General features: G+C 41.4%; 1 protein-coding gene across 1 annotated transcript; it reads right to left on the bottom strand.

Moving 5' to 3' along the window:
- Positions 1-1,630: 1,630 nt before the first annotated feature.
- On the bottom strand, positions 1,631-24,208 carry calcrla (calcitonin receptor-like a). The gene is made up of 13 exons (XM_048238878.1): positions 24,049-24,208; positions 14,650-14,736; positions 13,248-13,398; positions 11,913-12,026; positions 11,370-11,482; positions 11,152-11,243; positions 10,900-11,026; positions 10,645-10,798; positions 10,484-10,544; positions 9,281-9,347; positions 8,630-8,848; positions 4,694-4,735; positions 1,631-3,972 (listed from the first exon to the last, which is right to left on the bottom strand). The coding sequence occupies exons 2-13, from the start codon at positions 14,713-14,715 to the stop codon at positions 3,754-3,756; spliced, it is 1,425 nt and encodes a 474-aa protein (XP_048094835.1). The 5' UTR covers positions 14,716-14,736; positions 24,049-24,208; the 3' UTR covers positions 1,631-3,753.
- Between the last annotated feature and the right edge of the window lie 249 nt (positions 24,209-24,457).

Genomic DNA, 24,457 nt, shown 5'->3' with positions numbered 1-24,457 from the left:
TTATCAGTTCAATTGGATGATGTAATTAAAATTTCACCATGTTTGTTCTCCATACACTTTAATGTCTGATCAAAGACACTCTGCTAATTGGGCAGAACTCCAAATAAACACCCTCCAATTTCAATGGCTCCATATTTCATTACCTTCAAAGGACAGATGAAAATTGTATCATGTTACATTATCAAGAACTCTCCTTTTACCACATTAGCTAGAAACTGTATTTAACACATTAACAGTGCTCTCGTCATTAACTCGTCTGCTTAGCATTTTGGTATATGAAGAATAGGTTTACAATGACAGAGTGTGTGTTTTCGCTCTGGGCAATGAACTGTCAAACTGCCAGGCCAGGGCTCGAGGCATTATGCCTGAGCTGTGGCCCTGACTCTCCTGGGAGACCTATATTCAGACACTGGTGTGAATAGGGGAAGGCCACTTACTTTTTTTTTCAATCAATGTAAGACATGACCAGAAACGTCAGACTTGTCTTGTCTGCTGCACCCACACCCAAGATAACAAAAGGGTATTGATGAGTCTTTTTCTAGTTTTGAACTGTCCCAGATTTTCTTGTGTGTTCTGGTTAAGTGTTTGGGTGTAGACCCATGTGGTGCAGGTCTCCCAGTGTTGAGGGGTGACATGGAAGAGGAAACATCTGGAGGCTTTAGTTTCCTCAGCCTGTTTCTCTCTCTCTCTCTTTCTCTCTCTCTATTTCCCTCTCTCTCTCTCTCTCTTTGTCTCTCCATCTTTCTCTCTCTCTCTGACTTTGCTGCTGGTGTGAAACCCCATGGATCTCATAAATAATCTTGGGATGGGGAAGTGCAAAGCTCTGTACTCCAGCACGTTTGACTGGGACTCTCGCAGATTTCCAAACAAATGGCCATCTGTTCTGTGTAACTTGGTGGTGACTCCTCCATCTTGGGATTGGCTGCTAATGGACAGTGGCAATATTTTCATTTTCAAAAGGCAAATGAGCACATCACTCTGTTTCGGTCAGAACACAGAGTTCCAAAACTGCAGTGCACCATGTCTGGACACTAAGAGAGTGTCCGGTATTTATGGGGATTTTTTCATGTTCTATGTTCCATGTTCCATTAATACATTATCATCAGCACATCTGTGTTTAAGGCCTTATCAAAAACGCTGGGTTAAACATGACTCATAGGCACTGACGCTGGGTTAAACATGACTCATAGGCACTGTGGGGTTAAACATGACTCATAGGCACTGAAGCTGGGTTAAACATGACTCGTAGGCACTGACGCTGGGTTAAACATGACTCATAGGCACTGACGCTGGGTTAAACATGACTCATAGGCACTGACGCGGGGATTTGCCATCTTGCAGGTAGGTTGCGGCAATGCCAGAGGATCACGACAAACAAGCAAAAAAAAGAGCGGAAAAAAACAACAAAAAACCCCATTTTGCTGAGGTGTTGCACTGATTTCTCATGCCTGGCAATGCACCACTACACTATTTGTATTCACTGAGTCAGAAAGATCCAATGTGATTGGTTTGGATGAACAAACGCTGCAGCCAGGGTTTTGCACTCTCTCTACAGTAGAACTCAAATGAAGTGCAAATACAAATTTACTTCAATTAACTTTGATTAGATATTTTAAGTAACTATGCCATGTAAGTTAGAAAATATATTTATTAAGAGTCTTAAAAGTACACAGTGCTACTCTTACTCTGTAATTGCACGGTAATATACATACATAATCGCAACATTGCTCACATTCAATGAGATACAAATTGTTACACCAGTAATGAACAGACTACTCAAACAACATGAAGACACAAAGTGGTTGGGTTCCAATACATTAAAATTGTGCATGAGATAATGTTTCGATAAAGGCCAAGCATCATGTGATGATACTTCTTAAAACTGCCCTGGAGTAACCAATTCAAACACACATACCATTACAAAAGCAAGCATGGGTTGAATAAAATAAGTGTGGTATAGTTCCGTTGCAGTGGTCATACCAGGCGAATAGTATATGTTGTGGTATTTGGCTCATGATTTAGCTTTAGATCAAACAATACACAGAAGCATTTCTTGTCATCACTGTCTGTATACGTTACATCAACATTTCGCTGAGGCATTCCAGGTCATCTGAAGTTTGAGGACTGGGGACAGCAGGTACAGTAGTTGGTGTAGTTGTCTGAAGCATTACTCTTTCAAACTTGGGACACCTAGATAGACATACGTAGATATCCGTGCTCAAGAATGTAATATATTTACACAAAATCCACAATTTGCCCAAATGATGTTGGAAAAAAAGGTATTTACATAGTTTCTTTCAATTTGAGAGGTTGTCCTTTTGACATCTGTACAAAAATGTAATTCGTCCAAGCCATAATAAAAATATTAAAACAAATAGAATACACATGCCACAATAGATATGGGACATAAATAACAAATTGCAAAACACTATAAGATGCACTTGTAACATTAACTGATGTGTTATAATGGCAACATATATTGTGTACTTTTATCATGTAAGGCAGTGTGACTGCACTCAATATAAGAGAGCAATATGAGTCAAATTTCAGTTGCCAGAACAAGTGTTCCTTCACTAGAAATACTGGAACTGGAATCAAGGCAATGTGTTGTAGGAAGAAAGCTATTCATTTAGATCACTGTAAACTGGTGTGACTGTACCTATTTAAGTGTAAAATGAAACACCCACCCAGTAATTTGAATATGAGTGAATAAGGGGCTCATTATGCTAAGCTAAATCTGGTGCATGGTGTAAAATTATGGCAGCGCAATTCATCGCATATTATGTCACAACAAAAACTGTATATGCATATGCTTGTATACAAGAAATTGTATAAAACTGTATAAATTGTATAAATACCATAACCCGTAAAAAGAATTTCTTGTCATAGGCAGTATTCTTTTGATTTTTTTGAAAACTGAATGTGGCTGCAGTCTCTTTTCGTAAACAATTTCTTCTTATATTACACAAAATGCTTATGAGTGTTCAAAAGATAAATGTTGATTTCAGATAAGAATATCTAGAATCTTTCTACTACTCCACGCTGTCTAAAAATAATACAGTCCTATCTTGTACAATGTCAAAACATCATGCTTAATGTAGAGTAAGTGATCAATCACAATGGCAACTATTTTGTGAGAAACATGAGTTTGCTGTCAGCACTGTCATCTGTCATCTCGACATGTGCATTATCACCTGTTTTGTTGTGACTGAAACAAATAAGAAAAGAGTGTGTGTTTTTGTACAAAACATGTTAAAAGAGTATGTTTTGTCACTCACATACATACATACATACACACATACATACATACATACATACATACATACATACATACATACATACATACAATGTTTCATGCTTTTTTGTGTTATGAAAACAGCCCAGAAATAAAGACAAAAATATAATGTGTAAGGACCACTTGGAATAACCAGAATATTTGGGCCAGCGTGTTCTCAGTCAGAAAAAAGCAGCTTTCAAATATTTTACACCTCTGTGACCAGGCCAAGTATGGATGGTAGCATATGGAGCCCCAGGGGAAAGCAAGTGCCTAGTTCATTTCACAGAAAAAAGTGAGTGAAGTAATATCTTATACAGTGTGATCATTTTAACCCACCCCCATGAAATAAAACCCACACACCGGTCACTGATGTCCATTGCCGTCCTTCCACAGGGCACGTGCAGCAAATAATGCCATGAAGAGAGTCAAAATCAAAGTCAGTCCAAAAACAGGTAAGACAGGTAGTGTGGCAGAGCTTAAGCGAAAGGGTTCTCCGTTTTGAAAATGGTTGTCTCTATGTCATGGCAGCCTTTGCCATTTAAATGTTCCGAGTGGCTGTCCAGGCTGTAGCACCCCTGCACTTCTGTGATGGACGAGGCCGTGTAGGAGGCGGACCGCATCGCGTCCGAGTGGGTCAGCGTGCTGCCAAACTGGATGCGGTACTGGTTCCAATGTCTTCTCAAAACGGCCTGGACCTGCAAAGAAGCACAACAGGTTTCACCATGGTCCTTTTTGTATTTTTTTATTTATTTTTTATTCACCTGTGGGGAATGACATCTGTTGTCCCTGACCATACTAACACAGAAGAGAGAAGAAAGACACTGGTAGCCATGCACACAGGGAGATAAAACGATTGACACTCACAATTTGCAATAATGAGTTTTTCACACATTCACACGTCTCATAAGCATTACCATGCAGACACTCCCCGACAGCTAACCCCCCATTATGTGATTATAGTATTAATCTATGACCTGCTGCTCTGATGTCCAAGACAAATAAAGCAAGGCCCTATTACTGCTAACAAGGTTTGTGGCATATTTGAACAAATAAAGAGGAAAATCTTGTTTAGTCTTGAGCCTGACAGTGGTGTTTGTGTCTTTGTATGTGCATGAGAGAGAGGAAGAGATAAACAGCATGGGACGGTCAGGGAGAGACTAGAGAGCGAGAGAACAATGGGAAAGAGGGAAAGAGTGAGGATGTGTGCAAGTGTCTTAATGGCTGTGAGTCTACTGTAAGAAGAACCCAGGAGACCACAGACTCCCTTGCCATGTTTTGTAGAACTCTGGAGTTTGACCAGGTTAACCATGACAGGTTAACCATGAGAGAGAGAGGGGGGGCATCCTAGTCTATTCTTACTGCCACATTTGGTGAAAAAGACAGAGAAATCTTTAGAAGTCTTTAAGCAGATCTTACCTCCCCATTGAAAAAGCAGAAGATGGTGGCCACCAACAGTCCCTGAAAAATAAAATATCATCAGACATCTGTAACTAATCCAAGAACTTAATCTTCATCAGTAAACATTTTGCTCAAGTCAACAGGAACACCCAGCGGAAACGGCATGTTTCATAATGTGTTTGGACATCAGGTGACTTGCTGTGCTTTCTCTGTAAACAAGGCCACACAACCAACTGTTTTTGTTTTTTGTTTTGTTTTTGCAGTGACTTATGAGGCGGTCAAACTGTGATGACAGCACATATCTTGGCTAACTATTCCAACCCTAATCATCACAGAATTATGTAATGGTGAACCAACTTCTCCAGAGCCTTCATCTACTGTATAACTCAGAGAAAATAAAATGTATTTCTTATGTAAGGGGCAATCTGCCTTTAGTTGAACCCCCACAGGCATGCACACACTATTAATTTACATATTCATTCATTCACTCCAAAAATCAGAACGAGTACAATTAATAAATGATGTGGGCAGCCAGTACATCTCCAAGTACTAGCCTTAAGGCGGTGGCATGACAAACATATGTTGAACTAGATGTACCACATAGCGGTACAAAATATGACCGCCGGTCAGTCCTGTACATCCGTTCTGCGAAATTAAATCATACTTCAATTTGTCTCCATATTTTACTCCATCCCCCACTCTTGAAACTTTTGTGTATGCTTGTTTGGCATGCCTGAGTGTGTGTGTGCGGCTGCACAGAAAGTAGCCTACTGGTGTTAAAAAGGTGAATAGATTGTAGAATAGCCAAAGAAGATGTAGCATTGTTATAAAACCTTTAAAATCTCTAAACAATCACAAGTAGGGCAGTTCATCACAGTTCATCCATTGCAACTGGATTGATGAAAGGTCACTTACACCTGTAGGCTACATTGTATTTGGGAAAAGCAAAAGGTATCAGCATAATGTTATTTATTTATTTATTTATAAACAAAAACATCTCTGTCAGTTCCATGCCGTTTTCAACAGCTATCAAAAACAAAGGTCATTTTTGGATGGATGGATTTTTTGTGAATGTTTCTTCTTCTACATAAGATTTTAGTCATCTTTAGTTCATGTAATACTTTATTGTTAATGCACAAATTAAGTAACAGTCTGAAACGAAATGCTGTTTTACATCTAACCAGTGGTGCAAATAACTGACATGTCCAAATGGGCCTTGATGAAATGCGTCGCTAGACTGTTCATACACATTTTAACGGGCCAAAGTTGAAGAGCTGTTGTCCGTTATTGTTCGTGCAAATATAGGCTGATTCATGTTCCCTTGCATTGTGTAACTGAGGTCCATGGCTAGTCTGGCTTTCACCAGACCAAGCTCAATCTTTTAAGAAATCAAAAAATAACTAGAAAATGTAATTTCGAGGAAATTACCAGTGCATGAAAATATAAATATACTGTATATTAACATAAAATGCAAAACAAACTTTTATTTGGAAACAGTTGGCAGGAGTCATAGTTGATAACAACTGACAGTTGAAATGTCTAAACAGTTAAATAGTTGAGTAGTTTAAATAGTTGAATTATTTAATAGTGAATAATTGTAGTGAGGACATTTATTTTGAAACAGTTGTGGGCAGAGGAAATAGGAACAGAATCTGTAGTCTTAATAGAGCCAGATTGTATGCTTAAAGCCTGAGACAGAGTATATAGTTTAAAAGTTGAATTTAGATAGTGTAATGGATGTTGATAGACAGAAAGTTGAATGGATGTTGATAAGCAGATTGCTTAATGGATGTTGGTGGATAGTTTAATGGGTGAGTGAATGGTTTGAAGAGGATGAATGGATAGAAAGTTGGATGGAATGTGCCTTATATCCTTGTAGAATGGAGAGACACAGAGAGAGTTGGCCTAGTTAAGCAGAAAGCAGTTGATACAGGTGCAATCAGTTTAACTGACCCTTTGATGGGTCCTAGTGAGCAGCTGGAAGTTGATACAGGTGCAAATCAAGTTAATTAGCCCATTGTGATGTCACCAGCCCATGTTAAGTCTATGGGGAAAAATAAGCTTGTTTTTTATTAATATCTCAAAAAGTTTACAAAAGTGAAAAATACATTCCCCACGTGTCCTTTTCAAGACCTACGTTACAAAGTTTGAACGAAGTTTCTACGTTAAACGGTTAAAGCTGAATTAGATGCAGAAATTTGGTGGGAAGAAGAAGAAGAAGAAGAAGAAGAAGAAGAAGAAGAAGAAGAAGAAGAAGAAGACTTCGGATAACAGAACAGTGCATTTTCATGCACTGTAAATAGCGGGCAGATCAGGCTGGGTTCACCCAGCCTAGTCCATAGGCACCCGATATTGTTTAATTTTCCGATTGAGATATCCACGCTCTGGCTATTCTAAATGCAAAAATGCATCAGGGAGTTATGACAAAACTGTAACTAACAAACTAGATCCTAATAGAAAGCTGTTAGCTTCCCTAAGCTACAGGTAAGCTTATAAGGTAGGCCTATTTACAACATAAATTGTCAATAGGCTATGCTGGCGACACAAATAAAATCTCCTTTGGAAACTAATGGCTTACGCCTTACAGTATCAAACAGACTTAAATTGCCATATCGTGGCGAAAAGTTGTAATAAAATTCACGCAGCTCCATGAGTCAAGGAAAGCGCGAATGAAGTAGCCACTTCTAAATGGGACCCACTACACAGTAGCTTAAGGTGTGTTGCTAAAGCAGCCATAATGAAATGAAGGTGTCATTGTTTGGATACTTCACACACACGTGCTTTTTAATTTCACAGACTACTACCAAGCTGGAATCGATTCCCCTCTCACACCCTGCACGCACTCGGGGGGCCCAGCACGGGGGGGGGGAGTGGCCCCCGGGGACGAAACGAAATTTTTCCATAAAAGTCTAGTGGGGCTACATACCCACCAAATTTTATGTGTCCCGGTGGTTCGGTGTCCAGGGTATCGTTGACCAAAAATTCAGGAAGTAGATGACGGGGGAAAAAAAAACAAAAAAACTTTGACAATCCCTATATGAGCGCTTCGCTTGCTTTGCTAGCGGCGGTCATAATAAAGCATGTGGCAGTTGGCAGGCTGAGTATCGTGGATCCTGTGGTATGCATATACTCCTGAACCCACGCCACATCTTCACACGTACAGCAGTGACATGGCATGACAGCCGACAAATAAGAGCTGCCAATCAGGCCCCAGCATGCTTAGAGAAGTGACACCTGCTCTTCCCTGTGATCAAACAACGCGTCTGCCCCTGTTGCAGCCCATTTTTTTAGAGGATCTCGCTTCTCCAATCTGTGCTACACATCTCACTTCCCTGTGGGCTTATCACCCATAACAGATTATTTCTCTCCTTATCTGGAAGTAATACACAAGAGGATGAGATTACGACAATATCTTACTGACCCTAAACATGGAGTATAATCACTTACAGCTAAGTTCAAGTGGCCCACAGGTGCCAAACACCACATTAGAGATGCTAACAAATGCTAGTCTGTGGTTAAACTAATACATAACAAATGAACAAACAAACAAACCATGTCGGCTCCTGACAAAACAACAATTTGTGAGATGAAACAATTTATGTACCTTGCAGTGATTATGTAGGGAAAATGGGAGACTCTATAGGGGGAAACAGCTTTGACTTTTGTCCCAAGGATTCATGAAACAAACACAATAAACAGACTTGCCAGGTAGGGCTGCCAAACACTGGCCCAGACATTACATGGTTCAAAAACCCAGGAAAAGACCATGGTGAAGTTAAAGCAGCTACACCCCAAAGGAACTACATTGAATGTGCTCCAGTTATTTCTGCAGCTGTGCACTGAGTTATAACTCAGCCCCTAATGAGTTTTGAAGCCAGCTATAGTGCACCAACCCTCAGCTCTGTCACGAACCCCCACCCACCGCTCCTTAGCTCCTGGACAGTCCAGCCTTACCTGATAGTTCATCAGGATGTGCATGACGTAGTCATAGATCTCGGAAGAAACGCGGCCCTGGGGCTTGTAGGGCAGCAGGACGTACTGAATGCCCAGCAGGGGCACCAGGATGAGAGTAGCCCGCACCGCCTTCATGTACAGACTAGACTCGGCCTGGTGAGTGACCTTCAGCTTGGTGATGAGGACACGCACAATATTCAGCAAGAAGAATAAGTTCACCTGGAACAGGGAAAGAAACCCAATTAGCTCCTATATGACTGAAGGGTTCCCCTGAAGTGGCCTACATTGTAAACTGGAGGTGGGGATTGGGGATAGTGGAGAGATATTTTTCAATTGTGCACTTCTGTTTTGCAGGAATCGATATATGACACTAATGTAGCTATTCTCTGTCAGCTTTCCCCTGCAGGACTATAAATGCTAACTGGGTCAAAAGCAGACACAGAGAAATATTCACTTCATCATTTTGTTGATCTTTTATTTTTTCATAAGGAGAGAATAAATCCCCTGGATGGGAGCACTAATTAAGCAAGCAAGGAGATAAAAATATTTCAGTGAGCAACTTTACCATGATAGTCTGAGTCAGTCATAACCTACACACTGAAACTTTCCTCATTAGGCTATGAAAAATGAAATGAAATACAGTTGGCTTACCAATAAGGCTGCACAAATGGGACCGTGAATAATATATAGTAGTGATGTATTCGAGCTGATCCAGCAGCTGTGAATGTGGGGAGGAGAACAGAAAAAAATGTTTTGCTCTTAATCCCAAAATGCAGTAAGATCTATTGCAGACAATAAAAATTAGCTTCAGGCCGATGGGATCTATGTAAGATGCTAGGAGTCAGATTTAAGGAAAAATTGGATTTGCTATAAATATTTAAAGGCTTCAAGCACTCTCTAAGAAGAAGAATGGCTAATGGGAGATTATGCTGAAATGATACAGAGTGCAAATAAGCAACTGTTGCTGGATGTTTGCTTATTGAGAAAGACTAATATAATTAGGCAGCAGTTATTGGACACAATCCTGGTAAAATGGTATGCTAACTGCTCATGATAGCTGCTAACACATCCCCTGGCTGGGTTTACATTTAGCAACTTCTCGACCAAGCTCCTTAGTTAAAGCACATAGAGAATTCTAGTCTCTCCGAGTTTAAAATTATAATATGGTATATTGTATATATATTATCCAGTAAGCCATCCAGTAAGATACATTTCCTTGATTGTCATGCATTTGTTTGAGTTAGCATTCAGAGGGAGATGGGCGAGACTGATTACGCATTCAGTTGTTTTGCATGAATGAAAACGCCAGGGAACGGAGCCACAAAGAACAGCTGGATGGCAGGGACATGTCTTGATCATGGGATCAGTCACACGTTTAAAACATTCAGCATAAAATGAAAAGACAATGCTGTGTGCTTTTTGTGTACTGGCCAACTGCTATGTGTGTTCTGCACTTTCCAGCTTAGATATAGCCCTGCCCCTATGTAGTTTTGTCAGAGCCTAATTAGGTCACAGTATAGTATATATACTCTTTTGATCCCGTGAGGGAAATATGGTCTCTGCATTTATCCCAATCCGTGAATTAGTAAAACACACACAGCACACAGTGAACACACAGTGAGGTGAAGCACACACTAATCCCGTAGCTGCCTGCTACAGCGGCGCTCGGGGAGCAATGAGGGGTTAGGTGCCTTGCTCAAGGGCACTTCAGCCGTTCCTACTGGTCAGTGTTCGAACCGGCAACCCTCCGGTTACAAGTCTGAAGCGCTCACCAGTAGAGCACAGCTGCCCCCAAGGTCACTGCTCTACTGTACACATTCATTTAGCTCAGCCCCACAGATTGAACTCACTTACTTGTCATTGTAGTAGTAGCTGCGCGCTATGGCATGTATAGTAGCTGGTATTAGAGGGAAACCTAGAATAGACAAAAAGGAAACACAGCAACACTTTAAGTGGGTATATAGAACTTTCTGCATTCTAATGCTCGGAGGGTGAGACCATTTAGTTATACTTACCCCAGCCAAGCAAATAGTACCACATTAAGTGCTGCTTCTCTGCAAACACTGCCACCACAATGAGAGTGTGCAAATAGATTCCCTCACACAGCATCCAGAAGTAATTACACCCAAACAGGTACAGGTGGATGAACTGAGACACTTTGCAGCTGGCCTGAGATGGAAAATGTGAGGAATAAAATGTGAATCAGCAGAAATTAAAGGAGTTAAAGGTATGCTTTATCTCATTCAATAGTATTATTTGTCTCCACTTACTGGATTTCTCTGGACTAACTCTTGATTGTTTACCACAGCGGTGAACCAAATGATAGTGACAACCGAGTTTAAGACAAAGGAGAAAAACAGGTTTTTGTGCAGGGTTATCCTCTGGCAACTTAAACTCCTGAAATGAAAACATAAAGACAAAATCACTCTACAATGCTCATTGTCATGAAACATTTACAATAATGCATTTTGTGATATAACATGCATATTAATGTGTAATTATACGATTAATGTTTCACTTACTTGAAGTGGAAAAATATTCCTAATGAAATGAACAACGCTGTTAGAGAAAGGCCATGTCCAATTAAGGCTAAGTACAATAAGTTCTGTGCCGTCTGAAATAAACGATAGAGATAAAACCAATTAAAACCAACCGGGTCTTCCACAGCTGACAGAATCTCATATGGTGCAAACACAGAGGAGCACAAATGAGGAATTAATTGCATGGTTGCCAGACGTACTATTCTTCCTTCCTTTGTGTGCTCATTGCATCTGGTGTAGTTGGACCAGGTCCTGTTGCTGTCGGGGTGCAGAAACCAGTGTCCATTCTCATTGCAGATCTTACTGACCATTTCTGTTTCCCCAAACAAGACAGATGTAAACAACATATTTTCACCACATTCTTCATACACCAGTGCTCTTCCAGAAAGGGCATCATTGGGTTTTCACTTTGTAGAAATCACTTAAAGACTTCATAAAGCTGCTCCTTTAAAAGGATGTTTCAAGGATGTTTATCTTTTCATCTGGTCACAACACTCGGTTTTAGAATGCTATTATATGGTATTAATCATACCGCTTCTATCTGAACTTGCGCTTGAGTGAAATAAACACAGTAAACATACAATCTGGGAATGGCCAGAATCGCAGACCCTAAAAAAAGACAAATAAAGAGCAGTCATGTCTGTTTAGCTTCCTGTGCTGTGTGTTCCCTGCCCTTCCAGCTGGGTCAGCTTGGGTGAGCTCTGCGTGTCTGGGTGAATCAGAGCGCTCTTTTTCAATCTCACCAGATGGGTCGAAGTCGGTGAAGTAGTCTGGGCAGTGCTGCTCGGAGGTGACGCCCGCCTCGGTGTCGTCCCAACACAGCCAGCCATCCCACGTCTTGTTGCACACGGGCCCAGCTGCCCAGCCAAGCGAGAGCAGACCAAAAAAAAAGAAGAAAGGAAAAAAAACAATAAGGGCCAGAGTCACTACAGGCGATGACACACTTCCTACTGAACAGTGTGTTGGAAGTGGGGGTGTTTAAGGGAGAGGGCTCAAACTAGGAAAGAGCAGTCAGGGGAGACTGCTTTCACACATATCTGTAATGCAGTGTGATCATTATTTCACCTTCAGAGAGGAGAGACTATGTCTTTGACACAGAGCGCAAACTTTAACATCCTGTGTCAACTCAATAATCCCAAATGGGTCTACAGATTTACCGGACCGCTTTAATAATAATAATAGTAATAATAATAATATTATTATTAATAATAATAATAATAATAATAATAATAATTAATTTTTGTTACTGTGGCCATTTATGATCCAATCAGCGACATATCAGAAATATAGATAAGAACATGTAGCAATAGAGAAGAATCAGTCATTCCTCTTTGTTGCTTTGGCCGTTTATGATTCAATCAGCAACATATCAGAAATACTTAACAGTATATATAGGCTTTGCTAGCAAATGCTTAGGCCCCGTAGAGGCCCAGTTTAGGATTGGTTGGCAAATAACAGCTCGTTTGACAATCTTTAGATGCACCTACACAGCACATTCTTTGTGAGTCCTGAGCTCATATTACTAATTCAGTTAATTTTTCCAACCCTCTTTTGCTGATGTTTTACAAATAATGTTGTAGTGTCCTCACATATCATATGGCTTATTCTGACCTCCGGCACCCTCTTGTCTCTTACATTTAGCTTACTGCCAGCCTACAGTGAGGGGACATTTCACAACGACCTGCCTGTGCGCAATCTGTTTATTTTTACAGGCTTGCAAAAACAAATCCCCAAATGTTTCCCATCTTAATGAGATGATTGCTGAATGTCCAAAGTCTTCCTCTGGTTTCCAAGTCGTTCCCAAAGGATCTCAAATCTGCCTGAGATCAGTTCTGAAATAGGGTACTTTAAGTAAAACTCCACTTCATTAGACAGAGAGAACCAGCAAACTAAACTAAAAAAGGTATCAGCCAAAGACAGTATCTAAATGACTGATGAGAGAGGTCTTTTCATGTTTTCTCAGGTCTTGAGCATTGTAGTAGCCAAACAAATAAACAAGAGTAGGCCTACAAACAATTAGTGTGTATGCTGTCTTATGGGAACAATAAAATGTTGGCTGAAGATAATGATTGCTTTACCTTTCTTCTGGCTTGTGTCTTTCAAGATTCTCTGGTAGCACTCGAACTGTGCTGTCACTATCTTATTTCTGGTGACGCCAATCTCAGTGTACACATGGTGAGTCTGCTGCTGGTGGCTTCCATTGGTCTCAGGGCTAGCTTTAACAAACACCTGGTGAATACACACAAATCAATCAACTGTACCAAAAGCAAAAAGTAACCTTTTGAGTTAAGAGCCATATCAAATAATGATATAAATCTGAAACCGCTATAGAGCTCAAGTTAAGGATAGGTGTGGGGTTTTGAACATTCTAACATAAGATTCAAGGTTCTAAAATTCTATGTTGAATTCAATGAACCCAGATATTCTTTAGAGCGTTCATTTTCCAACATTCCCGTCACACCGGTGTGACCGTACAGCTTGAAGGGTTAACAAAATAATCATGAAGTGCTTGATTTAGTTATGGCATTCATTTGAATGAGGAATGAGGAAGAGTTCTGTAATGGGCAGCCATGGCCTACTGGTTAGCGCTTCGGACTTGTTACCAGAGGGTTGCTGGTTCGAACCCTGACCAGTAGGCACGGCTGAAGTGCCCTGGAGCAAGGCACCTAACCCCTCACTCCTCCCCGAGCGCCGCTGTTGTTGCAGTTGCTCACTGCGCCGGGATTAGTGTGTGCTTTACCTCACTGTGTGCTGAGTGTGTTTCACTAATTTACGGATTGGGATAAATGCAGAGACCAAATTTCCCTCACGGGATCAAAAGAATATATATACTATATATAATGAAGTATGTACAGTATGGTACTGTCATGAATGAGGCAACTTTCTGACTAATAGTTTAGACTAATATAGTCTAATATAGTTCTGACTAATAGACTTTAATCAAACTATAGTAGACGCAAAACACTCAGGAAGACGTAGAGTAACAATAAACTGTCTTAACAATTTTAGTAATCTTAGGAAAATCTGAATAAAAAACATGACTGTACATTTAGCTTCTGTGAATTGTGTGAAATATACCATTTCACAAGAATGAGCAGAGAGCAGCTGTTTAGCGTTAAGCTGGGAGTTGTTTGTGACATGTTGAAAGCCTTTAACCTTCCTCATCTATGGTGCTTCCTGGAAGGAGGGGACAAACTGGACAAACAGCGCGTTCTTTTCCTCATTCAAATGAAGGCCGCTATTAAATCGACTACTATATACACTTGTGTATTTCCATCATTAACAAAACAACAAAGTTAAACCTAATACTGGCTTAAACTCACACAGAATATCTATAAACATGGTATAAAATGTGGTCCATAAGACACTAAATTCTGAACACAAAAACAGCCTCTTTCCTACAGACGGTCTGTCTCCGTTTCCAGTCTCTCTCCATTCCATTTAGGAACATGCATCATCCAAAGCTACACAGCAAATTACCTCGGTGACTGAGCTGAGTAATAGGAGAGAGATCATCCAGGAGTACTGCATCTTCTTCTTCGGCATTCCCACTGATCCTTTATTGACCTATAAAGGAAGAGAGCTCGATAAAACACCATTCCACACTCGGAGAGTTCTGCTCCCTCATTAAGAGTGGCCGACAGTGCCGCGCTAAAAGAAGCACGCTCGCCTTCCACCCAATTTTCTCCTGTCTAGTAACACAGTGCATGCTCTTCTCATGGGGCAGGAAAAAAACACGATTCTATCTCCCCTAGTCACCTTGGCTCACACTGCATCAGGGGCCGCACAGCTGAAGGTAGGGTGAGCTCCACCGAAGGACACTATGCACTCGGTGGCCGATGCACTCTAATGTGAAAGCTGCTGCTCCAAAGACGCCCTGGAGAAAACTGCACAGCCAAGTCCAGTGGACACGCACTGAAAATATGCTTGGATAGAATACTCTCCACTCTCCACAACCTCCCAAAACACTACACACAAAACACTACCTTTTTATATCTTAGACAGATCTTATGTAATAAGCATGAAATCTGTTTGAATGTTAAGTGCAGGTTTTTGGAACACACTGGGCAAAAAGGTCCATGTGGGAGAGATGGTGTCAGTGGACAAAGTGATGACAGAGAGGGTTTTGAAACCTCCTGCAGTGACCATTTGGCAAACTCAGAGTAATATTAAATAACACAGTGCATACTCAATGAAATGCTTCGGAGGAACATAATCGCTTTCCACCTTAGAGCTCAGCAAGACTCCTGCGCTTTAACAGCAGGCTAAATACGTTTGAACAAAGGACATACAAATTCTAAGCCTCCATATCATTTTGAATCTCTTGAAGTTGTCAAGACTCTTTAAAACAATCAGTCTATCAGTCTCAGGACTGAAACAGTGCCGCCACCCCACTGCTCTTGTCCTCTCCAGGGGGCTTGGAGAAGGGTTGTGGGGGCGTAACATCAGAGTGGGGAAAACCTGGGGGGTATGGCCAACAGCCAGATCAGACTGAGATTACAACTCACATCCCTCAGTTCACTTCTGAGAACAACTGGAACCGAGGCAGTAAAATATTATGGCAATGCTAATTGAAAACAGATGATGAGATGTTAACTGTGCTGTCACATGTTTTCTATATGCTTTTTTTACTGATCTACACAAAGTGGCAATGCAATGAAATGAGGCTTGTGGCTGATGACCTCATTATAAGGTAAAGGATGCATTCCAACTGATTTATAGAGTAGGGCACATACACTCTGTGTGATCCATGACCTTTAGTAAACCCCATTTATGATTTCACATGAAGCACTCAGAAGCATCTAAATACTGCATGGTACATAACAGTCAGATAGCACATTCATGTGACTATTAAATCCCCATTAAAATGATCCTTGTTTTAATGAATCCTGTCTAGCTCTCTCTAAGGCATGAGAGGCAACACTGCCCCATGCTGTGAGTACACCGCAATAAATCTGTCTTTGCAACCCCCCGGGACAGTCATAGTTATAATTACGGAGAGCATGGCAGCTTTAAACTCATTCTGCTAACAAAATGTTTGCCACTTTAATTAGCAGAAGTAGCACTTAACACAAAACCTCAAAGGGAACCACTATAAGTGCCAGATTATGACAGCTCTAGCATTACCCAGTGAACCCAGGCTTTACAAGGCAAATGAACTAAGCACTTGAGGAACGTTAATGTTTAATAAGGATCTTCAAGATTTTCTATTGATATTATTATTTTAAGTTTATCATAACAATATCAACACAATTTCATATTGATATTATTGTATTAAGTTTATTAAAACATTTTACTATTTTAAATTAGCACACAATGCAGACATAATAAATTGATTACATTTAATTAGCTCTTGTCTGGTGGAAGGCTTTAGCTGCTTTTGTCTACTGCGACAAACATACACAACTATACAATAGATTAAATATCCTTATTCATCCAACGTAACATCAATTTCATATAAAATAGCTGATATACACAGCTGCTGCTTCTTCCATTCTGCCACTACACTCTCTTTCTTGAATCTGAACACACTCATGCTGGAGATTTCTGTGTGCTGCCTAAATGGAGTCGGCTCTGCCTGTGTGACTTCTCCCTCCACTAGGCCCATTATCTCTAGGCAAAGTTGCATGTTGTCAACATCCTCCCCTTCCCTCAGCCACAGGATGTTTGTGCCCCATCCTTTGCAAGTTCCTCTGCGGCATTTTGAGATATGGAGATATGAGACTGTTTTCCTATTCTGGGACGGGTTTTTTAGCTGCAGCGTGCTCCACAGCCGTTGCAATTTCATGTCCTGTGATTGTGCTTATGGACTTATCACATCAGCCAGACTGTTGACACTTGCGAACGGCAGATACAATATTTACAAAACTGTGACTGGCATTACGAGTAACTAATTCTAATAGCGACTCTGTGTGGACCCGATAAGAAGTGTGTACCCTTAAGAACAAAAACAAACCATTTGCAGATATGTTTAGTGATGTTTACAGTAGTTTGATGTCTTCTGTTGGAAATACTCAGCTTTAATCACAATGAGTTTTTGTTATGTTTGTGTCTTTCAAAATAAGTTTGTTCCTTCAGATGGGTGATTCAATGAACAAATGAGTTTCAACAGAAGTTGTAGATCTAATAGGTGTTTACAATACGAAGGGCATGGGGGACATTTGAATGCTGTGTTTAAACATTAATCAACTGACAGATGTAACCTCGCTGTTTAGAGGCTACATGTAGTCAGCCATCTTTGTTTCTGTGGTTTAAATCCAAAGATTCAATCAAAGCACAATGAATACAACTGCCCTCCTGACTCAAAAACACTTTTTAATTTAATAATGAATAATTTACCACAGATAACTAAAAAAAAGAAATATAAGCACCAAAAATACAAATATTTATCAACACATATAGTCAAGCAAGAATAAATATAGCGTAAAAATGCGTAGCGTTTTAATAAATAAATATAGCGTAAAAAACAACACACATCAGAGAGCCATGGCTGCAGGTGCTTGCATTTGAGGAACAGCATCATTTTAAACAGGCACTTTGTGGAACAGCCCTCTGCAATCCAGGCCATGCTACAGGCCTCCAGATGCAAATGGATGCAATCAGCCCCTTTTATGGATTTAATTAGATGATGTCAGCTCGCTGCCGGCTAAAGTTAATGTTACCTTTTTTATTTGATTATGGGCCTACTAGTTAAAGGCATCAGGAAAAAGGCTTTGTATGACTCCGATCTTGTCGCTGTTGGGGACTGGCAACACTGTGGATTAGCCTGGCACGAACCTCAGTCTGCCTCCAGGCACCACCAGATGTCAAAGTCTACGAGGAAGGGCAACAGTGCAGCCAGCCAGCCAGCCAGCCAGTCAGCCGAGTTGTTTCATTCTTTTTTATTGCAGAGATTCTTCCTCATCAGAAGACAGATGAAAGACCAGCTCTTTGTTAGACTGTTTTTTTTCTGCCAATGCGTTCAAATGCACTGGCATTTGTGAGATTGTGGGCAGCATAACAGCCCGTGTGTGGGGGAGTACAAAGATGGCACAGCTCTAAACATAAGCTAACATGATTTCCACCAACAAACGCCAATGAGTAACCCAGATGCCAAGCTTTTTGTCCTCCACCCCTTTGCATGCTCACTGCTCCAGTGCCAGCCCTTGCCAGTCTTTTACACATGTTCAGGAATACCTGTCATTGTTCCGAGAAGCAGGGAGAGACAAAAGCAAACCCATTAGTCCATACAGTGTTTGCGTGTGGAGCCGCTCTTCAGTGGGTTCCCAGGACAGAGGAGGATATGGCGGTAATTGCCCTTTTAATGTGCTGTGGAGACTGCTGTCAAGGGCTATTAAATTGTTTCATGAAGGCAACATTGGTAGGCTTTCTATGTATGGTTAAGACACCAGGGCAAACACGTGACATCAATAACCTCCCACTACCTTTAGCCGTTAGCACTCCGGACCTGTAACCGGAGGGTTGCCGGTTCGAGCCCCGACCAGTGGGAATGGCTGAAGTGCCCTTGAACAAGGCACCTAACCCCTCACTGCTCCCCGAGCGCCGCTGTTGTAGCAGGCAGCTCACTGCGCCTGGATTAGTGTGTGCTTCACCTCACTGTGTGTTTCACTAATTCACGGATTGGGATAAATGCAGAGACCAAATTTCCCCTCACAGGATTAAAAGAGTATATATACATATACTTATACATGCCTCTCTGCTTCATTCTATTCATTTAAACAGCTGTTAGCTAATGTTGTTTTAGGATAATGTGTATGCTTGTCTACGATATGTCTGCAATACTGTTGATCATGGATCAGGGTATTCACACATCATTCTGCTGTGAGACAATCGTATCACATCCACTCCATTCTGAGGTTAGAACCAACCTGAACATTAGATTTCCGTTGTGGTCATTACAACGAGAGTGCAAATTGGCCGTGAACACATTTTATGGCGCTTCATGGTCTATGTAATTAGAGCTTCTCATAACCTTTGCAGCAGTGAGGTTTCTCACAGTGACCTCAATTTACCTCCAAACCTGAGACCTTTCTTGTTGGAATCTCAATCTCAATGTTTGCTGTACATACACACACACAAACACAGACCTACATAACAAGGATAGCTTAGCCAAAACTGTCCAGAGTTACAAAAAAAAAAACAAATACAGCTGCCTAAAATTCACCGCAAAGCCTTGGTCTTCCTTCAAGACTAGTACAGCCTGTTGGACAACTATATAATTTTCTCCATTCTACCCCTGTGTTGGTAACAGCTGCAACACTACTCCCCTCTCCCCTCTGAGAGAATGTTCCCTCCACGCAGAAATAAGTCAAAAACTGTGGACATTGACACCCAGATCATCATGCTGCTAACACGCTCTCCAAGAATGGCAGTAATATGAGACGTCCTCGCCGGGGGTATTCTGGAGGTGAAAAACAAACACAGAGAGGCAAAAATAAAACGAACACGAGTTCAACCAATATAGCATGTGTACAATTAATAACCGTGCCCGTCTATATTAAGGTCCTGGTTGTAATTTGGGTTATAAGTGTCCTCCATTTCAGTGCAGTTGAAATAACTTGGCCTGGCCTCCGTGAAGCCTGTCGGTAGCTCTTCTGCACAGAACATATTAATCTCAATATCTCAGGCACCTGCAAAGCCAGTAGATTGTGTTTCTGTTACTGATGCGTAGGTCCATGTTTGACTTTAATATCTTCACCAACTGCTACACAATAACAATAACTTCATTTCATTTCTGGATCGCAATAATTCAGTAAGACCCAGGACATCCAGTCTTGCTTTAATATCTGACTGTGTTTATTTGCTTATGACCACTGTCATCTCATACACTGTCCGTTTGCAGTTTCCCTACTGCTCTTCCTTGGCCTATGACAGCGACCAGCCAACTGATTACAATCTCTTAAACAGGGCTATCATAAGTTTAATTTCAAATCACAAAATAGGTCCCAGGAGCAATGGCAAATTGTTTATTACATTTGGGTCTGCGTCTCCATCTCTGTACAGACAGACACAACACCAAATAAGTGCGTGGGGTCTCCTTATGAGGTTCTCATGGCCTCGTCAAGCACAAACAAACAGCGAAGGGCAGTGACGGCGAGTTCCGTGCGGGTACTTTTAACCCCATGAGTCTCAAGAGTTCAGCATGTACTGCTAAATTTAACTTTGCAAGTCCCTTACTTGGGAGATGGATAGAGTGACAAACACTCACAAATGTGTTCTCTGTAGTTAATAAAAGGATCGGATTGTTGAAAAAAAAAAAGGAACAGAAATACCCAGAAGGGGGTATGGGGGTGGGGTATGTGGGATGGTGTTTGTGTGTGTGTGTGTGGGGGTCATTCACAAGAACAGATTTCCCAACAAATTTTTGCCAATGTTCAATCAGTCAGCGCTCCATCTGACTGCAGCCCACGGGAGGCCAGAGGGAGAAAAGAGGAAAGAGAGGGAGCGAGGGGGAGACAGCGAGATGGGAAGAGAGAGAGCGAAAGAGAGAGAGAGCAAGATGGTGAGAGAGAGGGAGAGAGAGAGAGAGAGAGATGGAGAGAGAGAGAGAGAGAGAGAGTGCGGATGTTCGTGTCATTCGCCAGAGCCCTGGAGCCCCTCCAGTGACAAAAATAACCCCGGGAGCCGGATCAAATTCACGCCTGTTTTTAGACAGACAAGGAATTGCCCCCTGAGCACAAGAGAAAAACCCTGAACTTGAACCGACGGGGGCCGCTCACTTCACAGACCCCAAACAGCCTTGGACGGCTCTCAGCCACCTGACAGTGCTGAGTGAATATGCGCCACACAACAAACAATGCTGCACAAACAAGAACGCCGCTCGGCCTTTGCATGATGGGATGCAAATGAGAGAAACGTGTCGGCTTTCTCACATCAGCGAGCATACAGTGAGAGGGCAAGAGGTGCCCAGTCCAGTGCACAGTGAAGCTTTCTTGAGATCTGTGCACACACTGGTGGGCTACATGTCCCGCATGCGACTACTAATGCAATAATTATCTTCTTTCATGCATGAGGAATCTGCTTCTCTCCCTCTCTCTGTTACATTTAAAGAGCGTCTGTTGAAATGGAGGAGCAGCGAGATCTCCTCTGCATGCATACCCAAGTGGACTTGGAGGGCTTGCTATCCCAGGACCCAATCCTCTTTCCAGGACATGAGAAGAAGCCTCCTCCCAGTATATAAATCAGACCAGCCTGTGCCACCCCTGCACACAACCACCCCACACACACACACACACTCCCCACACACACACACACACACACACACACACATACACTCCTCCTCCAACCCCCAACAGTTTGTTTAGCACACATCTCCTCTGGAGCACCCCCTTGACAATCTGCTAAAGTCTTTCTGGTGCCCTAACCTACCAGCCAACCCACACAGCGTGGGGTCTGGTGATTTCATCTGTCAGAAAAGGGGAAAAAACAACTCCCTCTTGTGCTGTCATCAACTGTGTGATGATGTTACGCAATGTGAATAAACAAAATAGTCAGTTCTCTCGGGGCCTGCCAACATGTACAGTCATTTGAAAGATCATAAAACATGTCAGAGAGATTTGCATTCCCAAAATTATCGGCAGGAAATTTTCAATTAGGTCTCCTAACCCCCCCATCCCTAAACCCGGCCGCAGCCCTTAGGAACTGAACCAAGGGGCTTGCTTACAAAGCACTGGGAGTACAGCATGTTTCTGTTAGTTGATTTAACCCGATAGCCAGGCCGGTGGTGAGCGATGCACCCTTGTTGTTTGGATAAGGGGCTTAATTATGCGCAGAATGCACTCAAACACACAGGAGAACTAATGAAAGCGAGTGAGAGAGAGAGAGCGAGAGAGAGAGAGAGAGAGGGGGAGGAAATGAGATGGTGTTATTAGACTGGGACATGGCTAGTGACTGAGGAGGACAGCGTGTGAGCTCTGATGAATAGAGAACAAGTGCACCTTTCCACGTTCACATTATGAGGATGAGCTTCACTCCTTTCATCTGCAAATACATACACAAGTACATGCATAAAGCTTGTTGACCATTCTCAAAGTTGTTTGTGTTTGTTTGTAGGTATGTAGGTATGTATGTGTGTGTCTGTGTGTCGTGTGTGTGTCTGTGTGCCTGAACTGCAGGTGATCGCTCATCAACTAAATTACATTTACCCCTGTCAACCTCATTAGTAGATACTTAACTATGGCACATCAATCAATCATTATGACAGTTAGCTTAAATTAATAAATTCTGACATCTTATTAGGTTGATCCTAACAATGAAGTACACACATCACTGTGAGGGATGCAAGCCACAAGGTCACATTATGTAAGTTAGAGGACACAAGGACACTGTTTTTTATACTGCATGAATCAAACAAAACATGGTCTTATCCAGTGTAGGAACGTTTCACAAGAAAAGATTATTAGTATATCCACTAGATGCACAATGCATTATACCCTGAAATTAAAAATACTACCATTCCCAATTATTAGTGTCAGTACCTTAAGAATGACATTTTAATGTGTCTTAATAATAGCCAGATTTGTTATCAAATCAATTTGTTATCAAAAATTACACTGTCACTGTGATGATCTGTTCACAGTGGGTCACAACCACACACACACACACACACACACACACACACAATTAGTTTAAACAATATTGGGTACCATGGTAATAAAAAGGGCCCTGACAGCAATGCAATGAAACCTCTTTGTTTTCCTGACATTCAAAGCTCTTCAAATCACATGGCCACATACAGTAGAGTACCAGTGTCACTTGTGCTCTCTGCAGATGTAGATGGTACTTCACCATAGGTTAATTAACTGAGCCAATAGAGTCTTCGGCCAATCCCACTCCAAAAACGAGCGGTGCATTTTATGTTTAACATTAAACACGAAGTAGGCTATGGAGTGCCAAAGAGTTGGGTATTCAATATATGAATAATATATATATTCATTATAATACACAAGGCAGACCTTCCAAAGAAAACGTCAACGTCAAGTCCGTCAACAGGTAGACTATTGTGAAACCTATCAGCTCCATCTCAACGAACACAAATATGAATGTGGAGATGCCATGTCATGTTTTGGATAAACAAATCCTTTCTTTCTCTTTACATAAGCATTGATAGAAAATAAAACAATGTGCTTATTTTTATATTATTTAACACCTTTCCGAAATTAACACACGTTGACATCAATGCGTCTCATCACAGCATTTAAGTACACGCACACGCCCGCGCGCGCGCACACACACACACACACACATCGTGACATTCGTCCGGTTTGTCCATGTAGCGTAATGCGACTAAGCTTAGACGTCAATGCTAAATTCCCTCATCTGACTGTCAAAATGTTCACTAACTGACCCGGCGTATGCAGTTTCATTCCATTTTTTTCAGCGAACCTCTGATTACAGATTGTGAGTATATCCGACTTATTGCAGTACGTGACCTGAGTTATTGACTCTTTGGTTCAAAGGTGTCCCCCTAACACTGTAAACCTATAAAACCCCATGTATTACTCATTTATTATCACTAATTTAAATTCATTGATTAGCCTACCTTTAAGAATAAATCTCTTAAGCATCTGTCAAGGCATTTGAATGTGTAAACTTTACCTACTAAATGAATAGGCTACAAGAAAAGTGAAGGACAGCTTTAACATATTCGTATTCTCTTATTTAAAGCAGTCTAATATTTCTACTACTACTACGTAGTTATATAGTACTACATAGTAGTAATAGTACTACAACAATTCTTACTGGTATGGCGTGAAATATCTTATGGACCACAGTATAGGGAGTCCCCATGAAACGAGCCTCCTCTAAGAGACTAGCCTACCCTCAATGCCAATGCGTTTTAAGCAAAGCAACATCAACTACATTAATGTTGGTTCTTACCTGCAAGTTAAATCCAAAACAGAGAAGTTGGCTATCCGTTCATATACGGTTCGGTCTTATGAAATACAATTGGTCACTTTCCTCAAAAGGCGCTGGTAACGTCAAACCCCTATTGCAATGTCCCTCGTCCGGAGAGAGATGTGGGAACAGTGCGAAGCGATGCCTGCTCTCAGGTTGTAAGAGACCCGCTACAGTGGCTTCCTGTTACATCACCGATTATCCCCGCCTCAAAGCAATGTCCACATTCTAAATATCCACTTTCCTAGAAACTAAGTTTTCCCTTTCTTAAATGGTCAATGCCATATATTTAAGCAAGTTAGATAGGAATTTGACTTCCACATTTAACATTTTCACTTTGGCTGATTATCGCCTATGGAAATGCACCTGACCAGTTTTAAATGACTTAATG

Source organism: Alosa alosa, chromosome 3 (genome assembly GCF_017589495.1).
Source record: "Alosa alosa isolate M-15738 ecotype Scorff River chromosome 3, AALO_Geno_1.1, whole genome shotgun sequence".
Classification (NCBI taxonomy): Eukaryota; Metazoa; Chordata; class Actinopteri; order Clupeiformes; family Clupeidae; genus Alosa; species Alosa alosa.
The sequence above is the reverse complement of the archived record's forward strand: the minus strand, read 5'-3'. Positions and strand labels throughout refer to the sequence as shown.

Bases quoted from the DNA above. Each gene is read 5' to 3' on its own strand.
- calcrla (XM_048238878.1), bottom strand. From the start codon at position 14,715: ATGCCGAAGAAGAAGATGCAGTACTCCTGGATGATCTCTCTCCTATTA. The intron at 8,849-9,280 runs GTAAGCCAACTG...TCCCTGTTCCAG, and splicing joins CCATTTGTGCAGCCTTATTG to GTGAACTTATTCTTCTTGCT. The intron at 4,736-8,629 runs GTAAGGCTGGAC...TTTATTTTTCAG, and splicing joins ACATCCTGATGAACTATCAG to GGACTGTTGGTGGCCACCAT.